Source organism: Triticum aestivum, chromosome 2B, assembly GCF_018294505.1.
Source record: "Triticum aestivum cultivar Chinese Spring chromosome 2B, IWGSC CS RefSeq v2.1, whole genome shotgun sequence".
Taxonomy (NCBI): domain Eukaryota; kingdom Viridiplantae; phylum Streptophyta; class Magnoliopsida; order Poales; family Poaceae; genus Triticum; species Triticum aestivum.
The window spans coordinates 144,036,011-144,049,034 of record NC_057798.1 but is presented as its reverse complement, the minus strand read 5'-3'; the positions used below and the strand labels follow the sequence as shown (position 1 = coordinate 144,049,034).

Sequence of the window (13,024 nt, the reverse complement as noted above, 5' to 3'; positions counted from 1 at the left end):
ACTCGCACACACCAAGAAAACACAATATTCCACTCTCCCTCTTGCCCTGGCCCATATTCAACCCAGAATGACCCGCGCGAACAACGATTACAAACCGCTCCATTGAAAATCGACTGCGTCGAGTGAAACCCGGTGCTTACTAGGACCCCATGACATCTCTCCTCCACAAAATCATGTGCGTCGATGAGGGGAACAACGAATGCCATTGAGAAATAGAAACAGAGGATATACGAGGAGTATGCGAAATGTGCGTTCACCTCCAATTCGCCGCCCTCACCGCAAAGCCTTCGAGCACCACCAGCAACCGCCCGCCGATTCCGTCATCGTGGAGGGGAATGGATGTGATGGGGTGAGTGCGCGCATTTTTTAAAACTCAAACAGCACCCCCTGATATCGCAAATAGTGGAAGCACGACTGTGACTCTATCTAGCTCGCCAGGTCCCTTTCATTTTTTACTAAGCACTCACGCTTGCTCGTTAGCCCCGTCCTTAAATCAGAGAGGCCTTTTACAGTGAACCAAAGAGGCCTTTATTCAAGTACCAAGCAGAATACATATCAAGCAAACAAGTGTTGTTTGCATCCCAGCCGTTGATTTCGCAATCAAGGGACGAAATCAGTTGATCGTATCCAGTGACTAGTGGTTTATCGTTCTGTCAGTTAATTCCCCTCTCCCCTTCCTAAACCCTCGCCGCCCACTTCCGTCCGGCTCCTCCCACTTCCCCACCCCGGCACCGGCGCCGTCGCCGCCGCCGCCGCGGAGAAGAAACTTCGACGATGTCTCTGGCCCGCCTCGGCCAGTCGCTGGTCCGCCGCCTCCACCGGCCTCTCCACCTGCCTCCGCCGCCGCCGCCGTAACCCCTCTTGTCCTCCTCCTCCATTCTCCGTTCAGTCTAGATCTCGCTCTCCACAATGCAAATCCGATAATTCTTACCCCCTTCTTCTCGCTTCCGTTGCAGGGATCACTATGCCACCGTTTCCCGGCCTTTCGCTCCGATCCACGCGAACACATGTGTAAGAGGTGAGCGACTGATATGGTTTTCCCCTTTCAGTTCCCCTCCGAGCTTCATTTCAGTTTCCTTTTTTGGTGGGTGCCTTTAATCTTTAGGCTTTGCAAGCTTAACGTACAATTACAATGGCGGGGGCGTGATTTCTGGCAAGTTTGGAGGGCCGTCGCATGTCCACGCCGCGCAGGTTCGAGTACTCAAGTTCACCTTTTTGGTGAATCTGCAACGTTTTTGCCTACAAAGTCTGAGATTCGATTCGGCTTACAAATTCGCATTGGTTGGTTTTCTGCAGGTTCTAGAGCTTGTAGTCCTCCTAAATCATGCAAGACCAATGTCGTCAGGAGCAGGAGCAGCCCCAAAACCACCATCACTGTCCGAAGGCGTTTCTTTTGGTGGTTACAAGGTGCGAGGGCATTAAATTTGCCATTTTGATTCTTTTAAAGTTGGAGGAGTATTCTGTTAACTGTAGTGGCTCTGTATATGTATGTGCAGGTTGCTTTGAAAGCTGACATGCCGAGCCCTGGTTTTGTTTTTGAGCCATACCGTGTCCCGGAACCTATCCCACTTTGGAAAAGGTTGAATTCCAGTGCAGATGTTCACTCTCTATAATTAATTTGCCTTAGATCATTATGTATATGGTATTCAATGCCCTCTCTGGTTGCTGTGGGTTGATTTTTCTTCGCAAAACCGATCCATCTGTTAGTTGTCCAGAACTGACCATTTAAAATTGATGCCTAAGGTTCAAACTCACAGTTCCTTTATTGAATGCCCCATAACAAACTTCCCCAATGCATGATAAAATCTTTATCATCATCATAAGTTCATAACTATTATTTTTGTCTTAGATTGTTTACACCAAGTGGCTGGAGTAGAACAAAGGAGGACGCTATTCTGCAGGTACTGGCTTTCTTGACTGGGAAAACTGCTGCAACGAGAAATCAAGTTCCATTTTTTTCCTTGTTACAATATTTCAACCTCTGTTATCTGGAGACAAATTTGAGTACTGTTACCCTTCATGTTTAGAAATCTAAGAGGTTACTTTCCATTGTTGGGAGCACATTGGTTTTTGACTACATTGGCACCAATGCACCAACATTGAGAGAACCAAGTCACAATAGTTCTTATTTACATGAGAATAAAAAAGACATGAGATATTTACCATAATTCTAGAGTTGATTTTGATATACCCTTTGATATGGGTGCATTTTACTGTGTTCTTTTCTATTTTAAATTTCCATATTACAATAATGGTGCAATACCACATAGGAGGAAACCGTTTGGGCCTTTTACTGATGGATATATTGCTTACTTTTCATCCTCATCAATAATCTCTTTCTTGTATTTGCTTGCTCCCTGTGTTGATCACAAGATATTTGACTTAATTAATGCTGTTTTTCTTTTGTGCTACCGTCTGTCATGAATCATGTGCTGAGTTGTTGGGTTTTTTACTTGACAGTTCATGAATGCATTTACTGTGTCAAGGTTGAGGAAGAAAATCGGATATAACAAAAAACAGTTCCAGGAGCAAGCGTTTAATATATACAAGGAGGTATGACACATTCATTACATGGAATTAAGTTGTATTCCCTCTGTAAACTAATATAAGGCTTTTTAGATCACTCTTCAGTGATCTAAAATGTCTTATATTAGTTTACAGAGGAAGTACAATTTAAGGAGGTAGATTGCATTGGCATGGGTTTAAGGTTTTCATGATTGGTGATCTAATAAGGGAAGATGAGATCATGAGAGTTGTTACTTGCAAAATATTTGTATGAACTCCAAACAAGTAAAATCACACTGCAGAATCCTTACCAGAGAAAATCACTGCTAAGGGGACAACCAAGTATTATTGCATTTGAATGCTCTGTATAAACATCTGTCTGCATTCCCATTTCTCCTACATAGATCCATATCAATATATGCTAGACTTGTTACGAACTGTTGTGTTTGCGAACCAAATTTTGAAATTACTGATCTGTACGCTTTATGGTTATGGGTCTTTGTTTGTGCTAGTTACCAAACACTTCAACACATTGTATTATATATATCTTTACTATTACATAAATGGGAGTTAGTGGTGAGTGCCTGGTGGTGTCACACCACCCCTTTTCTCACACCCCCCATCCACAAAACCACAGTCCCTCTCCTTCCAAATATTCGGCACTAACATGTAGGCCCAATGTTCTCACACTAAACAACCTCATGACATTCTCATAGTTCTTTCCTTTATTTCCTTAACAAACTGAACAACCTCTGCAACTTCAACAAACCCAAGAAATCATTTGTAGAAGTGTAAGCATTGAAACAGACAACTAATATTCAAAATGAAACAGGTTTGTTTTTAGCACGAATATATTGGTGAAATCTGTAGCAACGCATGGGGCAATTAGCTAGTTATAATAACAACCTTGGTTCTGATTATGTTTTTTACAAGAGAGAGTTGGGTTAGCACTGATTGAAGAGAAGCTTGTCCAACATCGTCTGAGATGGTTTGGGCATATTCAGGGCAGGCCTCCAGAAGCTCCAGTGCATAGCGAACGGCTAAAGCGTGCTGATAATGTCAAGAGAGGTCAGGGTAGACCGAATTTGACATGGGAGGAGTCCGTAAAGAGAGATCTGAAGGATTGGAGTGTCACGAAAGAACTAGCCATGGACAGGGGTGCGTGGAAGCTTGCTATCCATGTGCCAGAACCATGAGTTGGTCGCGAGATCTTATGGGTTTCACCTCTAGCCTACCCCAACTTGTTTGGGACTAAAGGCTTTGTTGTTGTTATTGTTGTTGTTGGTTTTGATTATATTTTTTGTGGTCGAGTTGCATGATTTGTCAGTGGTTTCAACTATGTGCCATAGAGCGATTGCATGCCCACCCAGTTAATTCTTAGTTTGTCATGGAATTCCTTTCAATGACATGATTTACTGAGATAGACATTTTCCTTCTTTTATTGCTATCTTACAATTGTTCTTTAATCAGTCAAGTTCGATTGTTTCCTCTGAGTTTCGAATGAAAATGGTGTCCAGTCTTCTATATTATTTTAAAAGCGGTAATGCAAATTGAAGTGCTTACTGATATTGCCAGGTATGATGGAATTTGTATGACATGAATTAGTTCGTGGAATAACTCTCGCTACATTGTTCACTTACCTTGGATTCAGGTTAACAAGCTTATTGCACGAGGAGACATACCATCTCTCCAGAAAGCTCTGACAGATGATATGCATTTTGTAAGCTTTCACCTACTGAATTGATGCCAGACAATGTCTTTTGTGGGGCTTTGCCGTTTATTCTTTCCTCCTTTTTTCTGCAGACTGTCAAAAATGAAATAAGGAAAAGACAATCCAAGTGGAAATCTGTACACTGGGAATTGGTTGAGCCTTCTGTAAGCATAAGAACTTTGAGGGCTCGTATGGTAAGCTATCTGTTGTTTTTCTATTATGCTAACTCTAAAAATCATCTTTTCTAAACATTTACATTTGTATACTGCATTGTCACGATTGAACCAAGTCAGTTGGTAATTGGTCAAGTCTTGTTTATTTTGCAGATTAGTCTTGATAAGAATGACCTTAATAAAGCTTACGTACAGCTTACGCTTGAGTTCATCACTAAGCAGGTTTCATTCTGTAAAGCTCGAAGTTTTCTTTTTGTGATGCAGTACAGCTCAACTATATTTTGTCTCTTCTCTACTTTTACATTGCTGGCTTGATGTTGAACAAGTCCACCTTTTTGGCTTTCTATCCATACCTATTATTTTTTCCAAAGGTTATAGGTCAATCTTGTATGCACATCATGTATTTAAGTATTCTCTGTTTTCCTAATGAACATATTTCACCTCTTTCTTTTGAGAACATGCATGACAGACGTGTATGTTATATTTATGTCTTCTTTCTGTAAAACTCCATAACTTGCTGTGATGTTCAGATTGTTGTTCTTGATACTAAGACCTAGTTTTCTAGTCTAGCTGCCATGTTGTTATCAAGTATTTTCTTTCATGCTAAACTAGTATGTAGCATTGAACTGCCACTTCACCGTGTTTGCATGTAGTGTTTTGCATTTGTAATTTTGTACTGCCTGACTGCCTACACAGTTTAGAGGGTATGTCCCCAAGACCTTTGAAGAAAATGCTATGTGTTCTTTTCTCTTTTTTCTAGAACACTGATGTCTACGTCATTCGAAGAAGGCAGACACTTTGATTTGACTTAATATCAACGATCTGTAATATTGTAAGCATCAAAAGCCATGCACTGTAAAATGTCCACTAACGTAAGGTGCAGTGATAATAGTAAGTTTACTTTGTTAATAACTGTATTATTAGGGTATCCATATGTTTCTTTTGTTTGATCACACTGCATTATTAGGCTGTGTCTGTTTCTCGTTTTTTTGTCTTTTGTGCTACGAGTAGATGGCTTGTTTGCTACCATGGGTATGCAGTATATATTATTCTGTCCTTGTATGTGTACCCCTTGACTATTGCAATTATATTTCCTGTAGAAATTTGAAGCCTATAATTCAAAAAGAGAGGTTGTGTCAGGAGACAAGTCAAAGGAGGTAAATTAAACATGTCAGATTATTTCAAGTACTTTCTTTTTGAAATGTTAGTAGTTCCTCGTGCAATTTTTTCCACAGTATGTCCTCTGCACACGCCTTTACATTGTTTTAGTGGTACATTACCTAAATATCAAGTAACATTTCTGTGATCAAGACCAATAGATAAAATATCAGGAAGAGTGTACACTTCTATCACCTGGCCACAGGTCACCCACTGACTGCTTGCTGGCATTAAGTACACATGAAGTCAAGGTTGGATCAAATTCCATATGGTTGCGTGCTGCCGGCCAGAATATAGATAGACGCTGAACAAAAAATACCGTATTTGACCAAATACTAGCTAGTAACTAGTTCATGATTTTGAAAACTACTGTATTTAGCCAAGTATCAGTTAATGACTAGTTTATGATTTAATTGTCTGCCACAATTGTGATTACCATGTTACTAAAGGGCAACCTGGTGCATGTAGCTCCCGCTTGCGCAGGGTCCAGGGAAGGGTCCGACCACTTTGGGTCTATAGTACGCAGCCTTTCCCTACATTTCTGTAAGAGGCTGTTTCCAGGACTTGAACCCATGACCTCATGGTCACAAGGCAGCAGCTTTACCACTGCGCCAAGGCACTAAAATTGATCGAAATCCACCTTATTAGGCAAGTACGTTTCACTTCCTGAACCCGATGTATCTAATTTGATAGCTGCTTACGGTCAGGTAACTGAACATTTGGGTCATCACTTTACCAACATTCCGCTGCTTTCTGTTTCCGTAAATTCCATGAAAACGAAGTAGAGAAATTATATTACTTGGTTGCACTCGTCCTTCCCATTGCATGATGTATCACGCAGAAGTATATATTAGATTGCTGTTGAAAACTTGAGACAGTTTTTTTTCCTTGTCTGTTTGTTATATCAAGCAGTGGTGTGTTTATTACCTTTACAACGATCGAATGATCAGGCGTACATGGCTAAGCATTCTCCTGATGTATGTTTGGCATCTGCAAATCATTGTGTCAGGTGCTGGTGAAAGACATATGGGTGTTTGAAAGATCCCTTTTCCACCCCGGAGCATACTGGCGCGTGTGCGCGCGAATCACGCTGTAATAATCTCCTGGCAAGCACATTCCATCCCGCATGAGTTGAGCGATGACTTTTATTATGCACAGTAGTTTGAATAAATATTTTGCCCTGGGCCCCCTTTCCCCTTCTCCTGTCCAACTGATGTATAACAAGATCTCTAGACATAGGCAGTAATGGTAGGTTATTTCTTGTTCCTTGGGGAACTGTCAGCTGAGCTGAAGATACAGGTTGGGTAAGTAACCTGGGCTTACTGCCTTGGGAGGTTTTCTTTACTGTCACCAGATTTCTTTCGATTGTGGTAACAAACTTCTTGTAATTTTGTAGCTCAGTACGCTTGGTGTGCTGATGCGCTCTTTCACGCTAATTTTGTAAATCACGCCAAATTCCACAAAATTACCCTGTGGAAATTGGCGCTCGATTGTCTGAGAAGATGTCTTGCGGGAACCAGTTGAGCATTGTGCCATGGAATGCTTGTCATCGTTCTTCTATGGTGCATTCATTTGTCTCATGCGCTTGCACATGGTGCCGTTTCAGTTGCTGATATGCTTAAGCTTTCTCTGTTGCCCTCTACAATTTACGCATCTCTTCAACTAACAATTCCTAATGAATGCTATGATAGTATGATGTCGTACTGTAGTCATCACTGGGAGCTCCGGAGTTTTAAAATGCTTGCGCGGGATTATGTATCCCTGTGAAATTCCTCTGTCGTGCGCTAACCACCGGGAGGGTAACGACACTTGGCAAACAGCAGCCGCTCGCTGGCTGATCCACCTCTAAGTGCATGGTTAATAATACAGTCAACCATGGGCTACAAGAAGTTGTCATGTCATCTGGAGGAAACCTAATAGTTGGTATGTACAGTAGTAAGCTTTAAATGTATTTTATTTTATTAATAGTTGGCCCATCTTACAATCTCATAAAGAGTCTTCAGGCTTGTGTTGCAGTTGGCTGTTAATTCACAGCACGCTTCTCTTATCTCTCCTTCAACTAAGCAAAAATATAATATAGAAGTCCTTATCGCCTGCTTATGTCACCTTAGGGCATTGCTAACTGATCATCTATCCGGCGTTAGAGGAGTAAAAAGTTGGTTTTACTCCTCTTAACCAGCATCTAATCGATCCCCAATCCGGCACTGAGCCTGGACGCAGACCCGTTCTTCGCAGTCAAGGCCTTCGCGGCGGGGGTCGACGGGTCATGGCAGAAGTTCCCGTTCGCCGGCCTCGTCGCCATGCTCGCGGCCATTGCCATGCTCGTCATCGACACCATCGCCACGGGTGCTTCCAGCGTGCCACGCACGCCAAGAAGGGCGCGGCCGACGACGTGGAGGCCACCCCGGCTCATCACACGCACGTCGGTCCTACCATGGCGTGTCAGTCTTCGTCGCGACATCGAGAACTGGTGAGCTTCAGATTTGCTTGATCAATTTCCAGAGAGGGTTTGATTTCTATTGCTTCATGGAGAACGTTTTGTGATGGCGGTCGTGCTCGACAAGTGTTTGACGGAATGCATAAACTAAAAATAAGTTTTACTCCGTTATATATAGGGGATCAGCTAGGTCCGGCTAAAGCTTAGTGGGGTATATTTACTCCACTAAGGTCGTTTACTCTGACGTTTACTCCTCTATTTTTTAGGAATTGGTTAGAAATGTCCTTATTGCACCTACTTGCTCTAAGTAGCCAGCAGTTGTGGCCAGTTCCAGCTAAAGCTACCTTGATGCTTGATTATTCTACTCCCATGTTTATCTTCCAACCGAAATAATAATAATAATTAATACTGTAGTAAGTACTACTCCCTCCGTTCCTAAATAATTGTCTTTCTAGAGATTTCAATAAGTGACTACATACGGAGCAAAATAAGTGAATCTACACTCTAAAACATGTCTACATACATCCGTATGTTGTAGTCCATTTGAGATGGCTAGAAAGACAATTATTTAGGAACGGAGGGAGTAATAGCTTAAAGCCGTAGGTTGTCAACCTATACGCTCAGCGATGATGCTCGAGAAGCTGACTTTGGGTGGCGGCTGCTAGATGGAATGGGTTGGTTAGTTAAGCGAGGGAGCGAGCGAGGTCCCAATCAAGAGATGGATGGCATCACCGTATCTCTCGTCTCGTGCAGTGTCAACGGGGGTGGCGGCAAGCGAACCGAATGTCGTCGCCGCGTCATTCCTGCGTGTCGCCGCGGTAACCAGCTGTCAGCTCAACGCCGCGGCACGCGATGACAGCAGTTTGCCTCGCGTAACTTGATTGGGACTACGGTTATGTGTTGTATATCGACAGCACCGACCGTCAAAATAAAATGTATATCGACGCAACCACCCCCCAGAAACATGACGACCCCGATAGTTAAAGACTAGCGGGAACGGATCGAACCCGGTTGTTTGCCTGGGTCGTCAGTGGGAGGTGAAACTTGAGCTACGTTTCAAAAATCGAGGCAGATGTTTTACACGTTCCGTTATACTCCCTTCATTTCACAATATATTATGCCCACGCTTCTGAGATCTAAATTTGATCATAAATTTGACCAACGAGACTGATTGCAGCGGGTGCAAAAGTTATGCTACTAAATTCGTATTTTTGACACGAATTCAATGGTAATGATTTTCGCTCCCGCCGCAATCGGTCTTATTGGTTAAATTTACGGTCAAGCTTAGATCTCGGAAAACGCAGGCGCACTGCATTAGGCTGGTCATAGTGGAGAGTAACTTAGACTAGTAACATACATATATGTTACTAGTCTATGTTACTACCTTCATAGTGGGTAGTGTCATATGTGTGGTAACATAGTTGCCTTCATTTATTACTTTGTAGACTCATTATGCATTGGAAACCGCTATGTGATGGTAACATATTATGTTACTCTATTTGCCTCTCTCCTCATTAACTACTTGCCACATCACCAATTTTGCTTATGTGGCATCTATGTTACTACCTATGTTACTCCCACTATGACCAGCCTTATGGAGTGGAGGGAGTAATAACAAAAAAACAATAATTTTTCTGATCAATTTACAAGTGTTATACACGTTTCGTTGAAGACTAGTTCATTCTTCCTGCAAAAAAAAGAGACTAGCTCATACCTGCAACGATTCAAACATGCGTTCTGCGAAAATAAAATAATGGAGATGCTAAAAATCTAATGTCGGAATTTTAGGTATGGCCATTTTTTGTGGCAAATTATCTTGTCACGAGGATGTCAATTTTCTTTAGCAAACATGTCAATTCTTGACTGAAAGTTGAAGAAGGCAAAGATTTGCCATGCTTGCAAAAGGAAATTGCCATCCTCACGGAGGGATGGCTGCTTCGTTGACTATAGCATTTAACTGTGGCTACAACGTTGCAGCGGACGAAGGCTGCCTGGGTCGTGGCCAATTCGTGGCGCGCCGCCCTCACGGCAACATAATTTGTCATCTCGGACATTTGATTTGTCATGCTAAAAATTCCGACTTCCGATCTATAGCAAAATCCCGAAATAAAAGGTGATCCAAACATGCTTTGTAAATTGGCCTCTCACATTTGTCCAATAAAAAAGGAAAAAAAGAAAGAAAACTGTGCTCTCTCTGTTTGACTCCAAGCCCCGCCGCTGCTTGTAGACGATGCACGTACCCCTCGTCACCGAGACGTCTGTGCCGCGTCTACGTGGTGGTGCGCAGTCTGCTACGCCAGACGTTTTGTACCTACGCGGAGTAGAAAACAAATGAAAGAAGAAGTCGCACAGTCTGCTCTGCCACTCTTTTCTTACACGTAGGAGTATGTATGCATGCTGGATTTTTTCTACGGAAGAGCGACGACTCGTGACCGTCGTGAGGTGTGTGAGAGCGACGCACGCCCGCTCGCTCGCTCCCGGCAGAAATACGGTACTGATGGAGTGGTGGAGCACAGTAGAACGTATTGGCAGACGGCGGCCGAATTTCGTGTTTTGACCCTTTTTGGAAAGAATTTCAGGATCTGATCCCTGTTGCTAAAAATTTCGAGATTTGACCCTTTTGCTACCACCAGGGCCTCTGGCGGTAGGGTTAGATAGCCTACCGCCATGGCCCATGGCAGTAGGGGTGCGACGGATGGGGACGACGGCCGTTTGACTGCGTTGAACGTGGTTAAGTACCTACCGCCAGGAGCCCTGGCGGTAGGCTGTGCGACCCTACCACCAGAGTGTAATGTTTCTGTAACGAAGAATTGAAGGGCCCTGGTGGTAGGCTGTGCGACTCTATCGCCAGAGCCCATGGCGGTAGGGTCATGTGTTTTCAATACAATGTTACTGTAACGAAGAATGGAAGGGCCCTGGCGGTAGGTTGTCTGACCCTACCGCCAGGGTCCTTGGCGGTAGGGTCCTGTGTTTTATGAATTTAAGTTCATTTGCTTGCTTCTTTTCAAATTCAACATGACAGTAATATTATAGCAAGTTTCACAAATATGACAACAATATCACAGATCTCAAACAATTAAACTTGGGCATCACATACACATTAACAAATTTGGAGTGCATAGAACATTTCAAACGAACTTCAACTAATTAGTAAACGGAGTTCCACATAGTTTCACAAATAGCAAACACATAGATCCACAAATAGCAAACACATAGTTCCACGTAGTTTCATAACCACTAGAAAAGTTCAACCAAACGAAGTTCAACCAAACTAAAAAAGCCAACTATCGAAGAGCATAATCAGTTGCTCCTTTCCCTCAGGTACGGTCCTCGTTACTCTTTGAACGAGTCTCTTCGGTCTTCTTCTTGGGCCTCGAGGAACCGGTCTCTGGAAAGGGTCCGGACTCAGCAAATCCTTCTTTTTCGGATTCCTCTTCTTCGGCAGCTGAGATGCTTGAGACGTTTGAGTTGCTGGAGGTCCATAATCTTCATTGTACTCCTCCTCCCCGTTGCTCTCATCCTCCTCCTCCCCTTCTTCATATGTGGCCTCCTCCTCCTTCTCCTCCTCCTCCTCCTCCCCAACCAACCTAGACGACGAGGGAGCATGGCTCGATGAGCCGATGAGACCCTGTGTGGCTACAGGCTGATAAGCTTCAACTGACCCAGCTCCACCACACCCAAGCAGCCCTACCAGCTTGCGACAACGATGCACGAACTTCTGCACACACAATGAAGCAAGGTCATAATAAGTATCAGATCGACTGATTGCAAGTGAAAAAGATGCATCTGTTCCGAGGAGGCTGAAAATGTACGTTCATCGTCCCCCTGACTCTGGTCTCGATTCTATGCTCCCGGGAAGATCACCTAGTGCATCTGAGGCATCGAAGATGCATCTGTTCAACTCACCGGACTACAACGGCATAAGTCAGTCTCCTGCCAGTTGGCCCTCTCCACTCGACCGGTGAGTGCATGACCCTCGATCGGCATTGCAGTAATCATCCCCCAGTCCTCTAGGGTCACCGTCATCTCCCCACATGGCAGATGGAAAGAATGGGTCTCCGGTCTCCAACGGTCAATCAGAGTTGTGAGAGCCGCGTGGACAAGCGTCGGCGGCTGACGCTTGAACTGCAGCACGAAACCCAACAGACGGGCTTTCTTGAAGAACGGCACGTAGCGCTCGTCGTAGTCCATATGCCCATGAACCCCGTGACCCCTCATGCGCAGTGGCTGGAGCGTCTGTCAAAAAGTGAACGCCAAAAAGTTAGGAAATCATTTTCATCAATCCGAGAACTTTGATCAAAATTTCTTTCATATCACTTACCTCTCCGTTCTCTATGAAACGGGCATGATGACCCTTGTCGAATGCCCAGTCCAACATGGAGTACCGTTGGCCGATGTTGTCCGCAAGAGGTGGCCGCCTTAATAGAGTTTCATAAACAAAAGCACCATAAGCATAAGCATACATAAACAAACAATGAATTCAAATCATATCAAAATAAAATTTTAAGCATATTCCTCCAACAACATCTACTACACATGATGGATCAAATCATATCAACATGCATCATATCAAAAAAAACCTCCAACATACATCATAGCTTCATATTTTTAAACAAAATTTTCCAAACAACATCTTCATATCATCATATCAACATGCATCATCAAACTAGGGTTCATCTTCACACTAGATCATATCATCATATCACATGCATCATCAAAAAATTATGAACTAGGGTTCATCTTCACACTAACATATGAACTATTGATTAGAGTACATATCCAATACCACTACTTACTAAAGAACTAAGAACTACAACTACAATCAATCTTAGGTGAAAAAAAATCAATCTAAGTTCAAAAACATGAGGGATTTCAAGCAAATAATGCGTTGAATCGGAAGCAAGTTTGCAAAAAGTAATTGGAGGGATCGGAGGAGCTTACGGTTCTCTCCTCGGGGCCATCTCGATCCGCCAAAACGGTGAAGAATCGGTGAAGATCCAAGGGGGGGGAGTGGAGGAGATGAGAGAGGGAGAGAGGGGC

The 13,024-nt window shown here is 43.3% G+C and overlaps 1 protein-coding gene across 1 annotated transcript; it reads left to right on the top strand.

Annotated features, from left to right (window-relative positions):
* The first annotated feature begins 651 nt into the window (after positions 1–651).
* LOC123043955 (39S ribosomal protein L45, mitochondrial) lies at positions 652–7,082 on the top strand. The gene is made up of 12 exons (XM_044466569.1): positions 652–851; positions 957–1,018; positions 1,106–1,191; positions 1,297–1,407; positions 1,497–1,579; positions 1,850–1,901; positions 2,461–2,553; positions 4,157–4,225; positions 4,309–4,410; positions 4,543–4,611; positions 5,490–5,546; positions 6,557–7,082. Exons 1-12 carry the CDS (start codon positions 775–777, stop codon positions 6,641–6,643), a joined length of 948 nt encoding a protein of 315 aa, XP_044322504.1. The 5' UTR covers positions 652–774; the 3' UTR covers positions 6,644–7,082.
* The last annotated feature ends 5,942 nt before the right edge of the window (positions 7,083–13,024 follow it).

Bases quoted from the DNA above. Each gene is read 5' to 3' on its own strand.
- LOC123043955 (XM_044466569.1), top strand. From the start codon at position 775: ATGTCTCTGGCCCGCCTCGGCCAGTCGCTGGTCCGCCGCCTCCACCGG. The intron at 852-956 runs GTAACCCCTCTT...CTTCCGTTGCAG, and splicing joins CTGCCTCCGCCGCCGCCGCC to GGATCACTATGCCACCGTTT. The intron at 1,408-1,496 runs GTGCGAGGGCAT...ATGTATGTGCAG, and splicing joins TTTCTTTTGGTGGTTACAAG to GTTGCTTTGAAAGCTGACAT.